The 26,895-nt window shown below is 43.3% G+C and overlaps 2 protein-coding genes across 4 annotated transcripts in view; both read right to left on the bottom strand.

Annotated features, from left to right (window-relative positions):
* LOC149205393 (uncharacterized) overlaps window positions 1-26,895 on the bottom strand; it is a 393,121-nt gene that overhangs the window by 281,373 nt on the left and 84,853 nt on the right. The gene's annotated exons all lie outside the window — the stretch shown is intronic.
* LOC149205394 (uncharacterized) lies at window positions 20,998-25,049 on the bottom strand. The gene is made up of 5 exons (XM_089396094.1): window positions 24,683-25,049; window positions 24,161-24,522; window positions 22,592-22,783; window positions 21,267-21,380; window positions 20,998-21,024 (listed from the first exon to the last, which is right to left on the bottom strand). The coding sequence occupies exons 1-5, from the start codon at window positions 25,038-25,040 to the stop codon at window positions 20,998-21,000; spliced, it is 1,053 nt and encodes a 350-aa protein (XP_089252220.1). The 5' UTR covers window positions 25,041-25,049.

The following is a 26,895-nucleotide window of genomic DNA, read 5'->3' as shown; positions in this document are numbered from 1 at the left end:
TGCTGAAGATCTCTCTGCCGCTGACAAGTGCTCCCTCTCTGACCTCTGCGCTACTGCAACAACTCCCTACATCTCGCATTGTTGCACACCTCTCTGTGCCTTCCTACACAGGTGGAACACTCCTGTGCCTCTCACACTACTGCAACCTGCTAGCTCTGCACTGCCTCGGGACTCTTGCATTGTAGCTCTCTCTATCGCTCCATTCGCATTGTCTCTACCCACATTAGCCAGTCCTGCTACTCCTCGTCGGGGCTCCCATAGCAAGGTCTAATCCAAGAGGCTGGGTAACTCAAGGATCTTGCCCCTCATCCCCTGTAGTCCACCTGACTATAGCTCGATGTCGCCCCACTTCCTCTCAAGTGGCGCATGTGCACTCATGGCACAGTCATCGTCTGTCTCCACTTCCTTTTCTGCACGTGCTGGCGTTGCCTTAGTCTCGGAAGACTCTCCCTTACTCTTCTTCCTTGGACACTAGGTCGCATGACCCAGCTCCCCACAGTGGAAGCACTTGATCATGGAGAGATCTTTCTTCTTCTGCTTTTCCTGCTTTCCCTCGGATGCTAGGGCCACATCTTCCTCCTCCTGCTTGACATTGATCCCCTTGTTGCTACTACCTGTCTTCGACTGTCGTCTCATCTCTTCCTGGCGAAGAGCTGCCCACATCTCGTCCCAAGGTGTAAGTGTTCCTCTGCCCAGTATACTCTGGGCAAACACTTCCCAGTCTTCTGAGACAGCATTCAGGGTTGTCCTCACCATTAGCTCCTGGTCCGGTGTTGCCCCTATAGCAGTCAACTGATCTCGGATCTCATTCAGTCCTCCGAGGAAGGTGTCAATCGATTGTCCCTTCATCTGATACAACCTCATCTGATTCTCAAGCAGCATTCTTCTCTGCATAGAAGTATGCTGATACAGCTTCTTGAGAGCCTCCCACATCTCAAATGTCGTTTCCTTCTTAGCTATATGTGGTACCACATGATCCTTGACCCCGTCAAGGATAATGCAATTGGCCCTCACCATCGCCTCTTCGTACCTGTCATTATCATTGGGGTCGATAGGGACATCTATTACCTTCAAGGCGAAGTTCTTGACACAATTCCTGTCAAGCACTGATAAGATTCTGGCCTTCCAAACTGTGAAGTTCGATGCTCCATCTAGTCTATCCTGGTCTCTTACCCTGTGTAGTGCCATGATGCTCCTCTACTTCCCGCGTGGAAGTTCTCTGTTCGACTCCTCTGAGTCTCTACTTCCTGTCTGGAAGTTCTCTTCTGGACTCCCTCTGAGTCCTGATTTCCCTCCTGGAAATCCTTCTGCCGCTTGTCAAGATGCCCCCTACTCTGATTGACTTGTGCAGCTGCACTTCTGATCCAGGTTCCTCGGCTAGAAACCCTCAGTAACAACTCCTCAGGCCCTGCTCTGTCAGGGACTATTCTGACTACAGTACCTCACCAGCTCCACTCTGCAATATTCCTGCAGCCTTCTAGACCCCAGCAACTGCCTCTCTGTGAACTGCCTCAGCCCCTCTCTACCTCACGATGGCTCTGCGTCACCCCAAATGGGTCTGTGTCAGACATGGGTTACCCTGCATCAGCCCTCTGGCCCTCTACATCAGCAACGCTGGCCTTTCTGGGGCTCTGCGCAGCTCCCTGCTTCCTTTCCGTTGTCCTAGCTGGCTCTGCGTCACACTCTTTAGCTTCTGTGTTGCTAGAAACAACTTCTATCACCTCGGGATAGTTGTTTTCTGCTGCTATTGCTCCGCTCCACTGATGTCTTTTAGTCTTCATGTGATCTGCAATCACGGTCTGATACCATGTTGAAATTTCTAAGTTTACTTAGTTAGAAACCCTCCATGCACTTTGTCTGATTTATTCTTACCTACTTGTTATCTTCCTTAACAAGTTATTTACAATGTAAACACTAAAAATAAACACTAATGCATGCTCAACATATTACAGATCAGCAACTAAAAGAAACAAGAACAAACACACCAGATGACACCATTATTTTTGTACTAATGTCCCCAGAAAAACCTAATGCGGGAAAATTGGTGCAGCTATCTGAGGGTTTTCTTATTAAGCAATATCAGAGTACAATCTGGGTGCCGAAACTGGCCTACCCAACAAAGAATTTTCTTAGCAGTAATACCTCTCGGTTTCTGACAGATCTACTGGTTGAAACCCCGGATAATCCTTCCAGCAGCTACTCAGCACCAATCTGCCCCAGAAACCCCAGCGTCTGCCCAATCTGGACTGCGTCAGCCTTTCCTAGTCCAACGTTGGCACTGCATCAGCCTATCTTGGCCTGCGACAGCCCCAAGAGGTCCTGCAGCAGCTCTCTGAGCCTCTGCGTCAGCTACGCTGGCCCCTCTGGTGCTCTGTGCAACACTTAGCTGCCTTTGTGTGGCCTTGCGTGAGCACTGGCTTCTCCTGCGTCTCTCTCTCTGGTTGCTCTGCTGCTAACCTGACACTATCTCTACATCTCTGCCTCTCTGTACTCAATGCGCCTCAGTTGCTCTCGCGATCACTGATTCTATCTCTCTTAGCAAACCCCGCTCTAGAGAATAGAATGACTGATCACTCTGATCTGTTCTCCAAGTGACCCTCAAGCCTCCTCTTATACTTTTCATGTTGACATATCAACGGCCAAGATTAACTCCCTAATCAACGGCTAAGATTAGATCTGGCTCGATCCATGTCTTTTGGACCACTCTAACACAGATTCATATTAATACACATTAATATTTTATTTTCCCTAAGTTTAGACTTAGGGACTCCATTAAAAATATTAATTATTTTAATATCTCTTGATCTGTTTAGAATCTGCCCAAACCCTTTCTGGTTATTGGAGATCTCATGTGCCCCAACCTTTCCACCAAATTTCGTGGCTAGAGCACATCCGATGCTACCCCAAATCAACACTCCACTCGTTACAACTCCCTTCATCATTTTTCCCATTTGGGTCCGCATTTGTCCACTGGGTCCACATGGATTTAGTCTCCCCCTCCCCTTGTCCACACCTTGGGTCGGGCCTGGAACGATGCCCCAGAGGTTGGTGGACCTAAAAGAAAAGGAAAAAGAATAATTTGGCCACTTTAAACACTAAATGTACCATAAAATGCAAAAGATGGACAGGTCATATAGATTTAGTGCGTGGGCAAAAGGCAAACATGAGCCCTACCCCTTATCTATGGCCATCACACTAGTTCCTATGGACCCTATATGATCCCCCTTTATCATTAAGGAACCCATGACTGTCCCAATCCCTAGTGGGCAATGAACTGCCCCACCTTAGGGGGGTATCCACTGTTATACCCTACACATCATGTTCTCATCCCGTGGAGCCCCGAGCAGTTATGAAGAAAAATCAATCAAAGGCAAAAGGCATATGAAAAAGGGTGGAAAAACAAAGGCCGAGGTAACTCATGTACCACGATTGCTTCCTCCTACATTCATGTACCCAAGTGTGGGCTTCCCCTATTATAGTTACCCTTGTACCATGGCTTGTGGCTTGGATCCTTCCCTGGTGCCCCACTCCATTCCATCATTATATCACATGCCACCTACCACGTGACAGATGTACCATGGGCATGTTACCCCCTTTGAAAGTTGAAACCACCTAATAGAACCCTTAGTTAACCTTTCATTGAGCTTGGAGACACCTATACATGCCAAAGCATGTCACTATGAAGTGTCCACTTGTGTTCCATGATTTGTAAGCTCTTTTACTCAATTACTCTAATGATTTTTTGTATGGGAAGGCAAGGAGACTCATTTGATCTTATGCAAGATTGCAGGTGGGTCTCCATTTGGCGTTTGGTCTCCCTATACGGGGTCCAAGCCCTCCAGAGGGTCACATTGGAGCTTATAGGGTGGACGTTGAGGGCCATGGGCTTGCACCACAACAGAGAGATGTGTACCACTTCATGGATGTGTTAAAATTGGCAACTAGGGCAAAACTTCATGTGGGTCATCTTATTCATGGTTGATAATATTTTTATTAGATTCCTCTCGTCAAGATGTGTAGGATTGATATAAAGATCATCCGATTCCTTTAAGTATTCATGGAGATATGAATTTATTTTGATTATGGAATTATTATCAAGCCGACCTACAACTCATGTAGGCTTAGAAGCCCAACAGTCGCATCTATTCAAACACCAACGTTGTGTATAAATACAGGAGGACTTTTCCTCATTTGGACTCACTCATCTCATCACATCTCTCTCTCCCTCTATTGCGCAGAAAGGAGTCTCTTCTCTACTGCGCGCAGAAAAGGGTCTCTCCCTCACACATGTGAAGTCGAAAGCTGCTGAAACTGAAGCTGCAACTGCAGAAGTAAAGACTGACTTGCATGGACTAGAAGATCTCATCATCTGAACTGCACTGTAGGTTCATCTGAACCTCCTCTGAAAGCTGCAACTTTTGGTGGTGGAATCAAGTCAATCCGACGGACGGTTTGCAAGATATCGACTACCCTAGTTTGAAGCCGGAAGCTGCTGAAACTGAAGTTGCAACTGCAGAAGTAAAGTTTGACCTGTGTGGACTAGAAGATCTCCTCATCTGATTTGCGCTATAGGTTCATCTGAACCTCCTCTGGAAGCTGCAACTTTTGGTGGTGGAATCAAGCTAATCCGACAATCGGTTTGTGAGATATCGTCTGCCCTAGTTTTATGATGAAGTCGCTAACGCTGATGCTGCTGATCTAGGGTTTGGTACTGCTAATATGAATCAGATTTATTGTACTATTTTTCTGTGCTGAATTATTGAAGATAAAAGAAGATTTGATCAAAGAGTTTCCCCACACATTGTGGGGTTTGTCCTTGGCTAGCTGCCACATCTTGTGTCCCTTGTCTTGGCTTGTTTTCTGTCGATCGTTTAATGTTCTATCTACACTTTACTTTATATACATGTGATTGCTAATCTGCGGAATATAATAAGGAAAATAAGTAAACTGTTATAAGCATAGAACATACCATAACTTAACATGGTATCATAGCTGAGGTGAAGACAAAGACCGAGCAAGAGCAAGAGCAATCACCGAAGAGAAGATTGGCAAGGCTATCCTAAAAGAACGATGGGGTCCTCAACACTCTTTCCTGCCGAAGACAAGCTCCGTGAGAAAGTTGTCTATCACAGATGGAAGATGTCTATCGATCTAACCCTTGAGGATCAAGGAGTGGTCTAGTGAGAGGCAATATTGTTGAGCCTCCATGAAATGCATCCGTTGCTGCCAGGAACAAATGGATAATCGGTGAAGTCTAAACAAAGAAGATCATCCGAGACCCTATCGACAAGCGCTTGGTGGCCTACATCTCCGATCTGGACACCTCCAAGGAAATCTACGATAGATTGGTGAGTTTATTTAAAGTAAATGATGCAAATCAAGTTTTGTTTCTTAGAAATAAGCTGAGGGAAATCAAGAAGGGTAAAGATGAGAGTATGCAAGCATACTTCTTAAGAATCACCGAGATCAAGAACGATCTCCTATCTATTGGGGAGACTATTACTGACAGAGAAATGGCACTCACAACTCTTGGAGGATTACCATCCGAATGGTACATGTTCAGGACTACTCTTCTGAACAATAATGTAATTCCTGGTTTCGAGGAATTAATGGCTAGATGCATTCAAGAAGAAACAAGGGTAGAAGAGCAAGAAATGCCCATGCCTAAAGGTCCTCCTGCTGCCTTTTCTTCTCATGCTAAGAAAATAAATAATTCCGGGACTAAATCAAAAGGAAAGGCTGGACCTAAGGATGGAAGAAAAGGATGATGTTACATCTGTGATAAAGCAGGTCACTATGCAAGGGAGTGCCCTGATAGAAAAGACTCACACCGGGACAATGATCAAAATCCCTCTGATGGCAATCAAAGGAATGACAAATTCAATAGCAAAGGTAAGAGGAGAGCTGGGAATCAAGGAAGAGGACAACCATTCAAGAAGGCTAGAAATTCCAACATGTATTAAATGCACCTGACCTCAAAAAGGACCTAGTGTCCATCTCGGCAATGGAAGACAAAGGCTACAAGGTAACCTTCAGCGATGACAAGGTACATAAATGGAAAAATAATGTTAAAGATGCCTTTACTCTTGGGTTTCGTGTTGATTCATTATATCAGGTCGATGGAAGTCCGCTAGGTGTCATATCTTATGACACATCTCTTCAGTCCGAACTTTGGCATCCGAGGTTTGCTCCCCTTCATTATAAATCTATACTCGGTGTAAGACAAACGGTGACAGGGATGCCCGAATTCCGAGTAGAGAAAGAAGGTGTATGTCCAGGATGTGCCGAAGGAAAGCTCAAAAGGGGACCATTCCCCTCAAGTCTAAGCAAGACCTCCGATATATTACAGTTGCTTCACTCAGGCATATCTGAGGCTGGCATTAAGAGGGAGACTATTACACCACATACTCCAGAGCAGAAGGTGTGGCACCGTACGATTGTGGAAGCTGTCTCTATGGGTAGATGATGTGACAATGCCTGATGTGGAGGAACCGATGGATCTTATTTATCCACCTGAGCCTCCCTCTTCTAGGAAGAGGCCTTCATGGCTTAGGGGGATACTTGATGATGCTGAAGGACACGCTGCACCCCGAGGAACCTTCCGTGAAAGTAAGAAACCCAACAAGTATCAGGGATACCTGACCATCATGAGCACAACATATGCCCAGGCAACATCTTTCACTCTAGGTGCTATTTTTTGACTTGGAAATGAAAGCAAAAATCTGAAAATGAAAACGAACAAAAAAAGCATTGATTCAATGTTCATTTCTTTCACAAAAAACACTCTTTTCAATTTCCAGATTTGCACATAAAATTTAATAAGCAAAAACAGATTTTTACAAGTGAAAAAAAATACCTCCAGGCACAAACTGCCTCCTCAAGGTTGCTCCAAGAAACCAACTCCTCAATGGCAAATGATGCTCCAAATGGCTGCCCAAAAAGCTCTTCACTCCAGCTACAATGCTTGCCCAAGACTCCTCATTGCTGCTCCAAAAACAAACTCAACAACTCCTCACAAACTCTCACTGAAATTCTCACTCAAATGCATGAGATGGTTGTGAGGAAATGAGAGGGGTTGGGTGGGTTAAATAGGGTTTAGGAGAGGGGAATGGACCCCAAAGACAAAATAAACAAAATAAAAACCAGTTTGGAGTCCCCCAAAAGAATAATTTAAAAAAAAAATAGCAGTTTTACAGGTTAACAAGTCGTAGTTTCCAACCCAACCGAGTAGGCTCGGACTCAGCCAAGCCGGTCAGGATAATACCAAGCCGGCTAAGTTGTTAGACAACCCCGGTCAGCTCGGAATTAACCCGACCAGCTGAACCGTTTCCTAGGTCGGGTCACAGGTAGAGGGTCTGGCTCAGACCAACTCGACTAAGTCGGTTTCGAGCCGACCATTTCTGAAAACATTAGGTTTACTGAAAAAGTTGAGAGAGTGATCAGAGTTGCAGCTAAGGGGCAGTGAATACAGAAGCAGAGAGGCAGAGAGACAGTACCAAGAGGATCAGCGCGGAAGCCAGGAGAGAGGGACGTAGAGCCAGCTAGAGGCCACGCAGAGCCAACTAGGGCCCACGCAAAGGCAGCCAGGAGCTGCGCAGTGCCTCAGAGAGCCAGCATGGGTGACACAAAGGGCTAGAGGGCTGATTCAGTGCCACTAGAAGCTGACGCAGGGGTTATTGGGCTGACGCAGGGCCAAAGAGAGGCTGACGCAGGGCCAGAGAGAGGCTAACGCAATCCCTAGAGGCTGACGATGGGGTTTCGTGGGGCAGATTGGAGCTGTGGAGCTGCCAGAGTGTTTATCCAGGGTTTCAGCCAGATTATCTGCTTCCGAGTAGAGAGGTATACTACCGATATTTTTCTCTGTTGGGTGAGCCAGATTTGGCACCCAGATTGTATTCTGAAACTGCTTAATAAATCAAACCCTCAGATAGCTGCACTGGTTTTCCCGCATTGGGTTTTTCGGGGGACATTAGTCCAAAAACAACAGTGTCACTTGTGTACTTGTTTCTATTTCTTTCAGTTGATGATCTGTAATGTGTTGAGCATGTACTTGTATTTATTTCCAATATTTAAATGGTAAATAACTTGTTAATTAACAAAACAAGTAGGTAGGAATAAATCAGTAAAGTGCATGAAGGGTTTCTAACGTGTTAGACTTAGAAATTCCAACATGGTATTAGAGCGTGGTTGCAGATCACAGGAGAACTGAGGACATCAGCCGAACAGAGTAGCAGCAGTAGAAAACAGTTGTCCCGAGTGATAGAAGTTGTTACTAGTAGAGCAATAGCAAGGAAGGGGTGACGCAGTGCCTACATCATCAAGATTGAGCCAGGAAGATGCAGTGCAGAGGTTGAGGGAGGCAAAGGCAGGCTCACGCAAAGGCTAGGAGCGCTGACATAGTTGGCTAAGGAGGCTGATTTGTCGGTGCCAGGATTGCGCAGAGCCTAGGAGCTCTAACCTTCAGTTTGTTGGGGTTTAGGAGGTTGTGGGTAAGTTGCAGAGTGGAGCTGGTGGAGTACTGTAGTCAGAACAATACCTAACAGAACAAGGCCAAGGCAGAGGGAGTTGCTACCGAGGCGGATTTCTAGCCAAGGAATCCGGATCAGTGTTGCTATTGCACAGACGATCGGAGAAGGGGCAACTTGACATTAGCAGAAAGATTTCCAGGCGGGAAATCGGGACTTAGAGGGAGTCCAGAAGAGAACTTCCAGACAGGAAGTAGAGAGACTCAGCAGGAGTCGAACCGAGAACTTCCGGACAGGAAGTACAGAGACTCAACTGAAGTCGAACAGAGAACTTCCAGACGAGAAGTAGACTCAGCAAGAGTCGAACAAAGAACTTCCAGACGAGAAGTAGACTTAGCACGAGTAGAACAGAGAACTTCCAGGCGGGAAGTAGACTCAGCAAAAGTCGAACAGAGAACTTCTAGACGGGAGGTAGAGAGACTCGAAGGAGTCGACAAGAAGAGTAGAGAGATGCCCATGAATGGGCTGAGAGATCAAGACAGGTTGGATGAAGCATCCAACTTTGTCATCTGGAAGGCCAAGATCCTGTATGTTCTATGTGTCATGAGTGCTCACATGCCACTTGAGCGGAAGTGGGCAGACATCGAGCTGTAGTCAGGCGGACTACAGGCGATGAGGGGCAGGATCCTCGAGGTACCCAACCTCTTGGATTAGACCTTGGTACGAGAGCCCCGAAGAGGAGTAGCAATACTGGCGATGTCAGTAGAGACAGATGCAGATGGAGCGACAGAGGGACCTCCAGTGCAGATTCCCAAGACAGCGCGAGGCTAGCAGGATGCAACAGTGCGAGAGGCACGGAGTGTTGCACCAGTGCAGGATGGCACAGAGAGGTGTGCAACGGTGCGAGATGCATGGAGTTGTTGCAGCAGCGCAGAGGTCAAAGAGGGAGCACTTGTCAGTGACAGAGGGAGCTTTAGCATCATGAGTGTTTCTAGCCTGACGGAGATGTCAGAGTTGGGAGATCAGTTACTTACTTCTCAGTAACTGGGTTGCAGTGCAACAGTTAGCCGTCATAGTGTTATGGGAAGCGCAATGCAGCATGATGAGAGGGGTTGCAGTGCAGATGCAACAATGGCAGTGGCAGAGCCATGGGAAGCAGCACGGATGCAAAGGGAGTTGCAGTACGAATGCAACAGTGGCAGTGGCAGGGCCATGGGTAGCAGTACAAGATGCAACAGTGCAGAGGATGTTGGGCAGCAGGCCTAACATCAGCAAAGGGACCGATGCCAGATGATCAGAGTGATGCTTAGTGAGGAGTATTACTAGAGCACAGTCCTCGCTAAGAGGGAGTGTTGATTTGGGGTAGCATTGGATGTGCTCTACCCACGAAAATTGGTGGAGAGGCTAAGGCACATGAGATCTCCAATACCCATAAAGAGTTTGGGCAGATGCTAAACGGGAGTAGGAGATATTAAAAAAAAAATATTTTAATGGAGTCCCTAAGTCTAAACTTAGGGAAATTAAAATATTAATGTGAATTACTATAAAATTGTGTTAGAATGGTCCAAAAGTTATGGATCAAGCCAGATCTAATCTTAGTCGTTGACTAGGGACTTAATCTCAGCCGTTGATTTGTCAACGAGAAAAGTATAAGAGGAGGCTTGAGGATCACTTGGAGAACACACAAAGAGATCAAGATTTCGACTTTCTAGGGTTGGGTTTGCTGAGAAAGTTGAGAGAGTGATCAGAGTTGCAGCTGAGGGGCAATGAATACAAAAGCAGAGAGGCAGAGAGACAATACCAAGAGGATCAGCACAGAAGCCAGGAGAGAGGGACGCATAGCCAGCTAGAGGCCACGCAGCCAGCTAGGGAACACACAGAGGCAGCCAGGAGCTGCACAGTGCCTCAGAGAGCCGGCGTGGGTGACGCAGAGGGCCAGAGGGCTGACGCAGTGCCTCCAGAGGCTGACGTAGGGTTTATTGGGCTGACATTGGGATGACACAAGGCCAAAGAGAGGCTGACGCAATCCCTAGAGGCTGACGCTGGGGTTTCGTGGGGCAAATTGGAGCTATGGAGCTGCCGGAGTGTTTATCCGAGGTTTCAACCAGAATATCTACTTCCGAGTAGAGAGGTACTACTGCCGAGATTTTTCTTTGTTGGGTGAGCCGAATTTGGCACCCAGATTGTATTCTGAAACTGCTTAATAAATCAAACTGTCAGATAGTTGCACCGGTTTTCCCGCAATGGGGTTTTCTGGGGACATTAGTCCAAAAACAACGGTGTCACTTGTGTGCTTGTTTCTATTTCTTTCAGTTGATGATCTGTAATGTGTTGAGCATGTACTTGTATTTATTTCCAGTATTTACATGGTAACTAACTTGTTAATTATCAGAATAAGTAGGTAGGAATAAATCAGTAAAGTGCATGAAGGGTTTCTAACATGTCAAACTTAGAAATTCCAATAGCTTGTTGTTGGGAGACAACTAGAACGGAGAGGTCGGGGATTAGAGTGACACCCCCAACCTGAGTCGTTGTCATAGTGCATATACAATCTGAGCGACAACACGTGCGAGAGTTGATTATTTGATCAGATGGGCACTCAAGCTCTAGCACCTTCTCCTACTGCATTTTGGTTGCAATGTTGGTTTATATGGTTGGTGAGCCGCATCCTTGAGAGTGCGCATTCATATATCTGCTTTGTCAAATAGAAGAAGGACTGGGAGGTGGAAACGGGAAGTGTCTGCCAATTTTGGAAGGTTGGAGTTAACTATCTGTTCACACCAGCAATGGAGGTTCAATGATATTTCTCAGCATGCAAGGTAATGGTGGATACATAGAAGTTGGAAGGGAATTCGAGCTCAATAGTTTGAGAACAATTTCGGCTGCCTGGACTGCCTCTGATTCTGGACAGCGGCCTCAGGACCAGCACTATTCCAACTCTATCTCTTGGGCTTGGCCTACTCCAGTCAGTCTCTGGAAGTTCAATAAGGTATCTCTAAAACCGCGGTTTAATTTCTATTTTCTCTCTTGTCAAGGTGGTTTTTGGAGTGTTCTAAGTTCCCCTTCTATCTGGTTGGAGGATTATTTGTAATCTATCTTGGTTTGAGCTCCGAGGAGTTGTTCTTTTGATTTTTGGTACCTCTTGTCAAAAGGAACGTTAGTCAATTTACTGTTGGTGTCCTATTTGTCTGAGGGATAACAATGTATGCCCTCAGCCTCTGTGGATAGTATATGTTGTGTTAGATAGTGTTGGTGAGGTTAGTGGTGCTCCCTGGTTTGGGGATTGTAGTGTATCCCTTGCTCGATCCTCTTCTCAATTCCTCCTGAAAGCCCCTAAGGCCCTGGTTTTGGGCTGGCATTCGAGGTTTTGGTATTGTTTCATTCTTATAGATTACAGGGAGGTTCTTGTCCTAGGGCTAACATGTCGTGCCAACGTGGGCATAGCCGCCATGGGGCCGAGGATCATGGCCAACCCACCCTTGACTAATCACTTGATGGGAATTTGATTCACACTCAATCCCCTTTAATGATTACTACTAACGATCAAACAACCACCTGATGGAAGGCATTATGTTGTACGAACATATACCTAAGTTTGGAGCAATCTCTACTGAAGATATGACCATACCCCTGGCCATGAGGATCCACTAAATCTTGTTTTTTAAATCACGGTGCAACCTCAATTATTGTGCATGCAGTTGAAATAAATATTGATCATCCTCTTAATGATGCCAAGCTTGTGAATGTACAACATGTGGATGGATCCCCTCATCTATAGGTCAAACTTCATTCTTGGAAGTATTGGCCACAGAATGATTAGATCTAGCCTTAGAATGCCAAGAAAGGAATAGATCTGCCTCCAAACCTCAAGCTAGAAGACTCACGACTACCTACAATTACTTTCACTTTGCATTTTCATCGGTTTTCATCTCTTACCAACACAAGAGAAAATCCTTGCTCACAATTATAGATTACAACTTCGAGGCATGTATCACCATTTGGTTTGCATCTTTGATGGAGTAGTCTACACATGGATGGTACCCAAAGTCCAAAGACAACAATGATAGGCAATGTAAGCTTGAAGTGGCCTATATTAAGAACATCCTACCTTATAAAATGTTCAAGGTGCAATTTGTGGCAAGGTAGGGGTCAAGCCAAAGACCAAAGGAGAAAATGCCTAATTGTAAAGGTGCCATGTGGCACTAAAAATGCACTTGGCATGGTCAATAGCCCACTTAGGTTCAACACCCTCGTCAAGGAGGTGACTAGACCATGATACATGGATAACTATAATGGAGGAGCTTCCACGTATCTAGAGGTGCATTTCACCTTTGAAGAGGAAACTTGTGCAAATATTTACTAACCTAGGAAAATAATGCAACTGCAGGAATTTCACCTCTTTCCTAAAGATTTTTGGCGTCTTAACCCTATGAATTTTCAGCCTTAGGGTTGCTATGAAATATAAATTACAACTCAATAGTGGACAATATTTCACCCCTTACAAACCCCAACCAATGAGGCAATCTGACATTCTTCACATTTATTAAAATCACAAAGATGGAAATCTACACAAATAAACTCCTCAATCCTAAAATCCCAACCTCATGCTATAGGTAACAACCCATGCAGGTTTATCCACAACTTACGAACATGAGAATCCCTCATGCACCTCAAAACCTTCAACAACTAAGCCATCAACATGAGCTAGGTCAATTCCCTCTTACTGATAGAATCTTGTGGTGCAAACGGAATTTTTATGTGGTAGATAACATAATAAAAATATAATGTTTTTTTGAAAATGAAGTTGGTGGGCGAGGGAGGGGGTGCCTACCACCACCCCAACTCTCAAGACTAACAAAGAGGGGGGTGGCGTGGCATGCCCCCTAATGCACGATGCGTGCGCGAGTTGATTATTTGAACAGATGGGCACTCAAGATCTAGCACCTTCTCCCAATGTTTTAAAACTCCGACTCCGACTCGGAAACGGCCAAGGGTCAACTCCGACTTTGACTCCAACTTGGTATCGACTCGGCCGGTTTGATTTCAATGACTCGGTCGTTGTAAAAAATACATTAAATATTTATTTTTTTATAAAAAAACATAATTAGAAAGATTTTCATTCATGTTTCTAAACACACAACTTTAGAATATAGAGAGAAGACAATATATGATCAAAGTAGGCTCATGAATATAACCATTATATCAAAATGGCACCTAGTGACTGTCCAATACAAAGTTCATACTTAGCCACCAATGCCAGGATTCTTTTTCACCTCAGCCTCAGGACAATCACTAGACTACAACAACAATAATACCAATTCTCTCCCCCTAAAGAAGTCTCAAAACCCTTGATTTAATTATAGTCAAGCTACAAAACAATCAGAGGTAAATATGTATTTATTAGTCCATTGCTAGAACGTTTGCCTTTTTAAAAACATTGTATGGCTCAATGCATTGTTTCAGTTTTCTAATTCATGCCACTAGGATAACCATACTTCGGCCTTATAATTTTCAAAACTTTCTCACAGTGATAGATTACTTTAGGGCTATAAATATGCAATAAACAACAACCCAACCATTGATATGTAGCAGGCGGAACAACTTTTGACAAATCTGCTTCAAGATTTTTGTCAAAAAGCCCCACCAACCGAGTTGTTACCGAACCGGCCGAGTCATTACTGAGTCGACCAAGTTGTTACCGAGTCGACCGAGTCAATGACTGGCTCGGTAACAACCTGGCCAGCCGTTCTGTTTCGGCCACCGAGCCGACCCAGCCAGGCATTGGCTCAATCTGGCTCGACTGAGTCGAAGTTGACTCAGTCGTTTTTTAAAACAATGCCTTCTCCTACAGCACTTTGGTTGCAATGTCGGTTTATGTGGTTGGCAAGTCGCATCCTCTGGATGGAAGAGGGATTAACCTGCATCCTGGAGAGTGTGCATTCATGTATCTGCTTTATCGAATGGAAGAATGATTGGGAAGTGTCTACCAATTTTGGAGGGTTGGATTTAATTGTCTTTTCACACCAACAATGGAGGTTCAGTTATGTTGCTCAGCATGCAAGGTAATGGTGTATACACAGAAGCTGGAAGGGAATTCGGGCTCAATAGTTTAAGAACAATTTTGGGTGCCTAGATTGCCTCTAATTCTGGACAATGGCCTCAAGACCAACACTATTCCAACTTTGTCTCTCAGGCTTGGCCTACTCCACTCAGTCTTTGGAAGTTCAATAAGGTATCTCTAAAATCGTGGTTTAATTTATATTTTCTCTCTTGTCAGGGTGGTTTTTGGAGTTTTCTAAGTTCCCCTTCTATGTGGTTGGAAGATCATTTTGTAATCTATGTTGGTTTGAGCTCCGAAGAGTTGTTCCTTTGGTTTTTAGTACCTCTTGTCAAATAGAACGTTAGTCAATTTAACTGTTGGTATCCTGTTTGTTTGAGGGATAGCTTTGTATGCCCTCAACCTCTGTAGATCCTTTATGTTGTGTTAGATAGTGTTGGTGAGGTTAGTGGAGCTCCCTAGTTTGGGGATCGAGGTGTAGCCCTTTCTCTATCCTCCTCTCAATTCCTCTTGCAAGCGCCCAAGGACCTGGTTTTGGGTTGGAATTCAGGGTTTTGGTATTGTTTCTTTCCTATAGAATATAGGGAGGTTCTTACTGCTACGGTTGACCCAGCCAGACCCGTGGTGAGACCATGGCCCAAGAGGCGGTCGCCGGTTATCATGAATCAATTTCACCAGGAATTTAGGCTAAGATACAATGGCTGGAGAGGCGAGTCCATCAAGATCGACAAGCCTTCTCTGATATTGAACTTGTCGAAGAAGTCCATCAAAATCAACAAGCCTTCTCTGATACTGAACTTGTCAAAGAAGTATCTCATTGGCTCCTTGACCCTGGTCATGACAGGGATAGGAGAAACCGATACATGCAGTGAGTTAACCTTCACTGGCAGTTGAAGACGCTCCAGGGGCGAGCCCTAAAAGAAAAACACGAGGACAAAAACCAAATCGTATACTTTCTTAATGATATACAATGTAATGAATGGAAGATGCAGGACAATCTAGATTGGTTGGAAGCTCGCATGACCCATATGGAGAAATATATTCAATGTGAGCTCAAGTTTCTTGCACCCCCTAGCAGTAGTCTGGACGACCTCGATCCTGTGACATCCTCATATTCCTGAAATGCTTTCTTACTATGTCTGTTGTTGGTGGCATATCTGGTCGTTTGGCTCTTCGATGATTTCTGTATTGCAATCATTTGTGTTTACTATAGAACTTTGTTATGTCACATACTAACCAACAAATCTAGTCAAAGTGAGCCCAGTATAATTTTGTAAAAGGGCTATCAGTGATGTAGTCCTTTGATTAATGGAATATCTTTAACTTACAAAAGAAGAAAATGAGTAAGATACTATGATTACCAGTGTTGCAAACAACTCGAGTTTATCGCGATAAAATCCCGAAATCTTGATTTTTTTGCCAAGCTGATGTTTGTCGATTTTACCGATATTTTGGTGGTATCTTACTTTTGCCGATGTTTGCCGATTTTACCGATATTTTGGTGGTATCTTGATTTTGCCGATGTTTGCCAATTTTTACCAATGTTTTCTCAATTTTTACGATATTTTTCTTTTCTAGACCCTCGTTGATTTTATCTCAGTGCCAATGTTTGCAATATTGATGATTACAATGAGGGTCCCTATTAAATCTATGAAAGGGGATGCCTTAATACCTTTTCATGAAAGGTTGTGTCTACTAATATTTATTCTTATGATCTTTTTCTTTTATTATTATTAATAATTATCATACATAATTATTATTATCATCATTATTGTTAGTTTTCTAATACCCAGCAGCTAATTTGAACATTATTCTAAGACGCAAGAAATATAAAATTGAATTGTGAAATTCACTGATCAAATATATTGAGTATTCTAATGAATTTGCAGCGGAAAATAAATTCATAAAGACACAAGCATGCAATTAACAACACACTAGAAATACCCAAGAAAATGTGCTAGTTTGTGTTTCTATTGACAGGCTTAAAAATCTCATTGATAGGCTTAGAAAAATCTCAGTGATTAATTACAAAACACTTGGGAAAAAATTCCCTTCTAAGACTTTGTTCCTCAACACAATATCCTGCAAACCCTAGATCAATTCAACCTCTCCCTTACGCATTTGTACCAACTGTAAAGGTTGAATTGCCTCCTTGCGCAAGCTGTCTCGGCTTCCTTAAGTGATGCGCTCTCCCTGACCGCACGAGTTGATCTAGAACTATTTTCCTGAGCCCAAAACACAAATTCTTGCTAGTGCATAATCATATGTCTCATCGAGTCTGCGCTCTTCTTGTGAAAATTCCTTAATATGCCGCAACAGGAAATATTTCTTCTAACCGATAAATTAATTATGCGGTTTAATTTGTTTACAGCGAAATAATGAAATATTCACACTGCAATTTCTTCACCATAAAAATTAGCTGTGGAAGCAAAAATAGGAACTGAGAAACTCTAGCACACACAAAAAAATATTGACACCATTATTTTTGGACAAATCTCCCCGAAAAGACCTAATGTGGGAAAACTGGTGCAGCAGCTGAGGGTTTATTTCATTATGCAGCAATGAATTATGAGTACAATCTTTGGAAGCCCAGTTGGATATCCAATCAATAAGAGTCTGACAAAAATATTTGGAGAGAAAATTCTCTCCCTCCACAAACAAGCCCCAGCCTCTGTCTCCCTCTAAAAACTGGTCGCCCGAACCCCGCGAAAGTCGTTTCCTCTTCTGGCAATCTGCGCAATTTTGCTAGGAAAACCTGCGCAATCCTTGCGGTTGTACTGGGAAAACTCGCGCGACCCTAAGTAAGGCTTGTCAGAAAAATTCGCGCAACCCTTGTGGTTGTTCTAGGCTAGCTTCACCATGGAATATCTCTGTCACTTGTTGCTGCCTCTCTGAAACTGGAAATCTTCCTACGGATCACTGTCTCCGCCCCTCTAACACTTGCTACTCGATCTCTCCTCATGATCACCTACACCAAGTGTCGAATTTGTCTAAATCACTGAGTAGCTGCAATGTGTGTTCTCCATCTACCCATCGACCTTTTCTTATAATCTTCAGTTGGGACTCCAATGGCCAAGATTAGATCTTAATCAATGGTTGAGCTTATCTCTAAGTCGATCTGTGTGAGATTCTAGATAATTCACACATTTCTCAATTAATTCCTATTAATTAACCAGGTTTCCTAAGTTAGACTTAGGATATTTTTAATTATGGTCAATTAATTTAATTAAGCCATCTCTAGGTGGAATTTCTAGAAACGATTTCTAGGTTTTGGAGAACCGCTGTTTTTTAGCTTCTCCACAAGGTTTCGAGACCAGAACACTATCCGATGCTACAAAAACTAACACTCCCTCATAGCGAGGAAGGTGTTCTCTCCAACTAGTGTTGTACAACTGTCACAATACCCTATCTCTATAACATCCTCCAACCACATTGCTGATGTCTGACCACTGTAGCTACCTACCACTGTCCACCAACTATTGCGCTAACTCTGATTCATCTGCCACTGACTGTAGCTGAACCAAACTGTTGCATCTGTGTTGTTGTTGACACTACATTGTACATCCTGTACTACTGCCAACTCTGCATCTGCACTGCAACTCAACTCCCTCTCAACTATTGTTGCTGCTACTGCAACCACTGCAATTGAGAAGCATCCTAAATATTGAACCATTTGTGTCTTTGTGCTACAACTATCTTCTGAGTCTCTGACTGCTACTAGCCTCTAAATTGTCTACAAAGAAATCTGCGCCATCGTTGACTCTGTTATTGAGCCTCCTGCTCTGCTATCAACACTACTTTCCGCTTCTCAGTGTCTGACTGCAACTGTCACTCTAGAACTCACTACATCAACTGACATTGATCCTCCTATTATTGAATAATGTGGACCACCGTAGCTAGGTAATGATCCATCAGGAAACACCATCCGATGCAAACCTCAATGGACCTTGCCCAAATCTCTGCACAGCTCTGGGACTAAAGCTCCATATCACCCCACCTCACTCATGAAGTGTTAAGTTATGGTATGTTCTATGCTTATAACAGTTTACTTCTTTTTCTTATTATATTCCACAGATTAGCAATCACATGTACACAAAGTAAAGTGCAAATAGAACATTAAACGATGGACAGAAAACAAGCCAAGACAAGAGACACGAGATGTGGCGGCTAGCAAGGGACAAACCCCACAATGTGGGGGGAAACCCTTTGATCAAATCTTCTTTTATCTTCAATAATTCAGCAGAGAGAAATAGTACAATAAATCTGATTCATATCAGCAGTAGCAAACCCTAGATCAGCAGCATCAGCATTAGCGGCTTCATCATCAAACTAGGGCAAATGATATCTCACAAACCGACCATCGGATCGGCTTGATTCCACCACCAAAATTTGCGGCTTCCAGAGGAGGTTAAGATGAACCTACAGCGCAGTTCAAATGAGGAGATCTTCTAGTCCACACAGGTCAATCTTTACTTCTGCAGTTGCAGCTTCAGTTTCGGCAGCTTCCGGCTTCAAACTAGGGCAATCGATATCTTGCAAACCGTCCATCGGATTGACTTGATTCCACCACCAAAAGTTGCAGATTTCAGAGGAGGTTCAGATGAACCTACAACGCAGTTCAGATGAGGAGATCTTCTAGTCCACGCAGGTCAATCTTTACTTCTGCAGTTGCAGCTTCAGTTTCAGCAGCTTCCGGCTTCACATGTGTGAGGGAGAGACCCTTTTCTGCGCAGTAGAGAGAGAGATGTGATGAGATGAGTGAGTCCAAATGAGGAAAAGTCCTCTTGTATTTATACACAATGTTGGTGTTTGAATAGATGCGACTGTTGGGCTTTTGAGCCTACATGAGTTGTAGGTCGGCTTGATAATAATTCCATAATCAAAATAAATTCATATCTCCATGAATACTTATCGGAATCGGATGATCTTTTATATCAATCCTACACCTCTCGATGAGAGGAATCTAATAAAAATATTATTAGCCATGAATTAAATGACCCACATGAAGTTTTGCCCTAGTTGCCAATTTTAACATGGAGGTATAGCTGCAAACATGGCAAAGTCTTCCTCCAGCCTAAAGGACAACTTGTCCATCTTTGCGAATGCTACCGCCTAATCCTACTTCTCATGCATGTCCTTCTTCCATGGAGGACACCGAGTACTGTAGTGGCCAAACTCACTACACCTAAAGCACTTGACCTTAGATAGATCCTTCTTTTTCGTCTTCACCTGCAAACCTTGTCCCTGACTAGGACCCTTTGATGCAAGGGCTACATTATCTTCCCCCTTCACACCTTTCGATCCCTTGTTGCTGCAATCGTTGATGGAGATCTTCACAAGTGCTCGCCTCATCTCCTCCTATTGCAAGTCTGACCACATCTTGTCGGACCTAAGTAGTGTATCTCATCCCAAAATACCTTGGATGAAGATTTCCCAATCCTCAGAGACATTGTTCAGGGCCAAATGCACAAGCTCTAAATCTTGAGGCGCCTCTCCTACAGCTACTAGCTAATCCCAGATTTCTTGAATGCTGGTGAGAAAGGGATCAATGCCTTCACCCTTATGCATCCTGATGTTCCTCGGCTTCTCTTTCAAGGACATCTTCCTCTGCTCAAAAGGATTCTGGTATAGCCCTGCGAGAGCATCCCACATCTTCTTGGTTGTATTCTTGGCCGATATATGTGAGATTATATGGTCCCAGACTCCATCCAAGATCATCCGCTTCGTCTTGGTCATCTCCTTCTTGAATTCTTTCAGCTGATCTGGATTAGTAGGTTCTGCCACAACGTTCTCTGCATAGGTCTTTAGATTATGCTCATCAAGGAGAAAGGACATCTTGGCCTTCCAAATGACATAGTTGGAGGCACCATCCAATATGTCATGATCTCTAAACCCAACTGCGGCCATCTCTGCAAAAAACTCTACCTGAAGCTAAAATCTCCCTCGTTCTTCTGCTCAGCTGCTAGCTCTATTATTCGCACTCCCTCCCGGAGTGAGAAAATTTACCTGCTACTAGTGCCTGCTACAACTGGAAATATTGGTTTTCTGAATTAGAAACCCTCTGAGAGAAATTCCTTCTGCGTGTGCACTTCTCTTCCACCTAGCACTAAATCTGCTTTAGCAAATTGCTGCAAAACCCTTTGTGCCCAGACAAGAAAATTTGCTATGCGAAAATTTGAGTTGTTGCTCCTTGTGTTGCACTCACAGCTAAGCAGTTTGTACTCGTGCAATCCGCGGGGCTATACAAGGAAATCTCACGAGGCTCTCACAACTGTCTTGAACTAACCCGCGTGACCCTCCGAAAAATTCGTACTGCAGCCGCAAATTTTTCCCTTCGCCTTTGATATTCTTGTCCGTCAAATAAGCTCTGATACCATGTAAAAATTCCTTGAAATGCAGCAACTGGAAATATTTCTTCTAATTAATAAATTATGTAGTTTATTTTGTTTACAGCAAAATAACTAAATATTCACACTACAATTTTTTCACCATAAAAATCAACTGCAAAAGCAAAAACAAGAATTGAGAAATGTTAGCACACACAAAAATATTGACACCATTATTTTTAGATAAATGTCCCCAGAAAAACCCAATGTGGGAAAATTGGAGCAGCAGCTGAGGGTTTATTTTATTATGCAGAAGTGAATTATGAGTACAATCTTTGGAAGCCCAACTGGCTATCCAATTAGCAAGAATCTAATAAAAATATTTGGAGAGAAAATTCTCTCCCTCCACAAACAAACCTCAGCCTCTGTCTCCCTCTGAAAATTGGTCGTCCAACCCCTGCGCAATTCATTTTTGCTACTGGCGATCCACACGGCTATGCTAGGAAAACTCACACGATCCTCGCAGCTGCACTGGGAAAACCCAGGCAACCTTAACTGCAACCCATCAGAAAAATTTGTGCGACCCTTGCGGTTGTACTAGGCTAGCTTCACTATGGAATATTTTTTTCACTTGTAGCTGCCTCTCCGAAACTGGAAATCTTCCTCTGGATCACTGTCTTTACCCCTCTAACACTTGTTACTCGATCTCTCTTGTTGATCACCTGCGCTGGAGTATCGAACCGTCTAGACTCTAGATCAGTGAGGATCTACAATGTGTGCTCTCCATCTACCCATGGACCTCTTCTTGTAATCTCTAGTTGGGATTCCAATGACCAATGTTAAACCTTAATCAATGGTTGAGATTATCTCTAAGTCTATCTGTGTCAGTTTCAAGATAATTCACACCTTTCTCTATTAATTCCTATTAATTAACCACTTTTTCTAAGTTAGACTTAGGAAATTTTTAATTATGGTCAATTAATTTAATTGAGTCGTCTCTAGGTGGAATTTCTAGAAATGATTTATGGTTTTTTGGAGAACTCGTGTGTTTTAACCTCTCCACAAGGTTTCAAGACCAGATCACCATCTGATGCTACAAAAACTAACACTTCTCTATATAGAATCGAACTACCCTTCAACTCAAGCGAATTGGCTCCTTGAACCCAAGTCAAACTGCCTCACGGAACTCAAGTCTAACTGGCATCTTGAACTCGAGTCAAACTGCCTCACTAAACTAAATTCAAATTTAGATAAAATCTCCATGCATGTTGAGTTCGATTTACTATTTTTCACTATAGGAAAATTAGATAATTTTCCTAAGTCAACACTAAGAAAAAGTAAGACCGCGCCTTAACTTCACATGCGAGTTCTTCTGCCAAATATAGTGTGTTTCTAAATTTAATAGAACCCTTCCATCTCTAACTTCAATTAACACTCCCACTTAGAGAGGAAGGTGTTATGTATTGCACCCAATTTATCTCTAAAGTAGACAAAATTGCCCCTTGCCAAAGCCTTGGTCAAGATATCCGATGTCTACTCCTCTATAGGTACGTATTGAAGTCTGACTTTACCCCTCTAAACACAATCTCTAATATGGTGGTACCTAATCTCGATGTGCTTGGAGCAGTCATGAAATACTAGATTCTTAGAGAGCTTGATGCAGCGTTGATTATCATAGTTTATGACCATGGGCTCTAACCTCTAACTAAAAACCCAACAAGTAGCTTCCTCAACCAAATAACCTCACAAGATTTCAAGTTGGCAGCCATGTACTCGGCCTCAATTGAGCTCAATGCCATTGATCTCTGCTTCTTGCTAAACTGGGAAACAATTGTTGACCCAACGCTGAAAGCACAACTTGAAATGCTCTTCCCATCTGCTAAACCCCCTGCCCAATCTGCATTTATGAATCCCTGAAGACTCACTCCATCAACCTGCCTATACAACAATCCATAATCCACTGTGCCTCTAAGATACCTCAACACATACTTAGTAGCAACCCAATGGACTGTGGTCGGCTCAAGCATGAACTAGCTCAACTTGTTAAATGCAAAGCAAATGTTTCATGTGTTCACAAGATACATCAACGACCCTATGATTTGTCTGTATAGAGTGGCATCCACTCGCTCACCACTGGTAGCATCTACCTTCCTCCAATTTATCACTAGTGGTGTTGACATGGGCCTGCAATTATGCATGTGGAACCTCTTGAGAATTCCCTGCATGTATCTTCCCTATCCCAAGAATATTTGTCCATCACCCTACTATACCTCGAGCCCAAGGAAATAATGCATCAAGCCTATATCCTTCATTCAAACTCCTCTGCAAGATCTCTCTTGCAGTCATGGATGAGCTCCTTGTCCCCTGTCAATATCAAATCATCAGCATATAACACAAGAACTAGAGGTTGTCCCTCAACCACAATATAGCATAGGTTAAGGTTAGCTTCACTCTTGGTGAAGCCTAATTCAAGCAGGTAGTTGTCTATCCAGGAATACCATGCCCTTGGTGCCTGTTTGAGCCCATAAAGAGCTCTCTCGGCTTGCAAACATGTGTGCCTCTGTTGAAAGATTGAAATCCCTTAGGTTGCTCAACATATATCTCTTCCTCAACAACTCCGTTAAGGCAATTTTCACATCCATCTGGTGGATCCAATGTTTTACAACTCGGACTCGGACTCCGACTCGGCCGAGGATCGACTCCGACTCGGTAATGACTCGGCCGGCTCGATTTCAATGACTCGGTCGTTGTAAAAAATACATTAAATATTTATTTTTTTTATAAAAAAACATAATTTTAAATATTTTAAACATAATTTTAAAGATTTTCATTCAAGTTTCCAAACACACAACATTATAATATACATGGAAGACAACATATGATCAAAGTAGGCTCATGAACCAATCCATTATATCAAAATGGTACCCAATGGCAATAGTAAATACATAGTCAACTGTAGTCTGTCATACATGATCAAAGACTCAAGAGTCAAAACAAAATACAAATAACCAAGGAGGCTAGTAGCTACTGCCAGAGGAGCCAAGATCATCTCGACCAATCTCTGGATCATCATCATCAGAGTCAGACAAGGGGCCCCATGGCTCCTCCTCATCATCATCGTCTCCAACTGCAACTGTAGAAGTGGTGCCAGTACCACTAGGCTGTGCAGCAGATGCAAGCTGAGATAGAGTACAAATGCGGCTGCGCTTCTGTCGTGGCTGAGCAGAGGAAGGCGAAGCACCTACAACTGGACTCCTACTAGCTGGCTGTGAGACTGAGGCTGGTGGATCGGGATCTGCATTCAACTGAACAGGCTGCAGTGGATTGTTCAGAACATCAAGTTGATCAATCTCAAGATCCTCATCAGGATCAAACTCTGGTAGACGACTCTCCACTACCCAATCTGATGTTGGATCAATGTCTTCCAACACAATGGGATCTGAATCAGGTCTTTTGTTCAGCAATTGGTTCCGTCTGAGCCGAAGGTTGTATTGGACAAAAACTAGATCATTCAACTGTTTTTGCTCCAAACGGTTTCTCTTCTTTGTGTGAATCCTCTCAAAGACAGACCAATTGCGCTCACACCCAGATGCACTGCAAGTTTGACTCAAAATACGAATTGCAAACCTTTGCAATTCAGGGCACTGGCCACCAAAGGCCTCCCACCATTGTGCTGCAAAAAACATAGGAGTGTAATGAATTATGAGTTAGATGAAGGCTGAAGCTCAACAAAATTACAAATTATATCTAACTTTCAAATTATAAATGATTTAACAAACTTTAATAAAAAAAGTAAAACCATTAAGAAATTGAAAATTGAAATTTTTGTTTACCTGGCTCATCTGCTTCTCTTGCAATCTTTGCTAGGTTCTTCCCAAAGGTACCTGTTGCATTGCTGAAGGATGTGACCTGCTGATGTATCAGCAGCTGATCAGACTCCGATGGGACCATGCGCTCAATGCAATCAACCAGTCCATCTCTGACCTCCCCCCTCAAAGCTCCTGACTCCTTAGCTTTATAATGATACCGTGGGTTCAAAAAATACCCAGCTGCATGTATAGGGCGATGGAGTTGATTGTTCCATCTTTCATCAACGATTGCCCAAATGGGCCCATACTTTGCCACTCTATCCTTGTATGCTGTCTTTATTTGCTCCTTTGCTTGATCCATAGCCTCATAAATGAAGCCCATAGCCAACCTTTCCCCATCCACCAACCGCAACACCTTAACTAGTGGCTCAGCAAGCTTCACAATCTCTGCTGCCTTTCTCCAAAAAGTTTCATCATGGACTTTCCTTTTCAATTCTCTGCCTTCTGGTTTGTTGGACCAACTGCTTTGATTCCATTCATCACTGGAAAACATCTTTTGCAAGTTTCTATGTTGGGAAAGCATAGATTGCAATGTCAAAAAATGTGTAGCAAATCTAGTGATGGCAGGCCTAATAATATCCTTGCCTCCAGTGTGTTTCCTCATGAGACTCAAAACCAGTGTATGATTGTAGATAAATTTTGTTATGCTTTTGGCATTATCTACAGTGTTTCTAACCCAATCTAATTTTCCAATATCCTCAAGCATGAGGTCTATGCAATGTGCAGCGCATTGGGTCCAAAAGATGGTCTTGTGTTTTTCCTCTAACAGTCTACCAGCAAGAACATAGTTAGAGGCATTGTCTGTGATGATTTGAACAACATTAGCCACCCCCACATCCTCAATAACCTCATCCAATAGCTGAAACAACAAGTGGCCATCTTTTACCTTATCAGATGCATCAACTGATTTTAAAAACATGGTTCCCTGTGGGCAGAAGACAAGAAAGTTTATGATGGTACGGTTTCTTTGATCAGTCCATCCATCTGACATGATGGTACACCCTGTTCTTGCCCATGATTCCTTGAAATCTTGCAAATACTCATTAATTGATTGAATTTCTTTCTGCAAACGAAACCCCCTTAGCTCTTGCATAGTAGGGCCTTTGAAGCCTTTTCCAGCAGCATGTATGGCCTCAAACATAGGCTCATAATATGGTGAACGAGCAGCATTAAAGGGGATATCAGCATCATACCACCATCTAGCTATGTAGTCACAAGCAGTCTCCCTCAATTCTTTCTTCCAATGGTCATCTAAAGTGGGCTGAGCAAGACCTTTACTAATACTAACTTCAGGACCATGTGCATCTGATGGAGAGGAGCCTGAGTGAGTGAAAAAACTTTTGATAGTCCCATCACCCTTCATTCTACCCTTTCCCTTATCTTGAACAGAAGCAAAAGAGGGAGGAACATAACGGAAAGGGTTTGATGCATCAGTTTGAGGGATAGAGGAAGAACCCTCAAACTCATAGTGGGGGTTGGCAGCCATCATTCTTTGTATCTCCCTCTTCCTCCCAATTTCAGCCTGTATCTCTTTTTGCCTAGTCTTTTCTTCTTTAAATTTTTCAAAGCTTTCCAGCAAATTCTTTCTAATCTCCCCAATTTGATCAGAGGGACATGCAGTAATATTGCCTTTAATCCCTGCCAAGTGTTGTTTCAGCCTATGAATCCCCCCAGGACCTGACTTAATTTTCCTATGGCAAAACTTGCAACACATCTCACTATCAACCATTTCAACATATGCCCAAGCAGGATCTTTTGCTCTAGGTGCCATTTTTTGACTAGGAAAACAATCTGAAAATGAAAAAAAAAAAAAAAAAAATTGATTCAATGTTCATTTATTTGACTAAAAACACTCTCTAAGTTATCTTGATATGCACCTAAAATTTACTAAGTAAAAACAGATTTATAGAGGTGGAAAAAAATACCTCCAGGCACAAACTGCCTCCTCAAGCTTGCTCCAAGAATCAGCTCCTCAATGCTGCTCCAAATGGCTGCCCAAGAAGCTCCTCACTCCAGCTACACTGCTCCTCCAAGACTCCTCACTGCTGCTCCAAAACAAGATCAAGAACTGCTCACTAACTCTCAAAGAAGACTCTCACTCAAATGCATAAGACTGCTGTGAGTGAAATGAGAGCATTTGGCTGTCTTAAATAGAGTTTGGGAGGGGGAAATGGACC

This window comes from Pinus tabuliformis, chromosome 1_2 (assembly GCF_031772625.1).
Source record: "Pinus tabuliformis cultivar Carrire ecotype Pingquan chromosome 1_2, CPIR1, whole genome shotgun sequence".
Classification (NCBI taxonomy): domain Eukaryota; kingdom Viridiplantae; phylum Streptophyta; class Pinopsida; order Pinales; family Pinaceae; genus Pinus; species Pinus tabuliformis.
The sequence above is the reverse complement of the archived record's forward strand: the minus strand, read 5'-3'. Positions and strand labels throughout refer to the sequence as shown.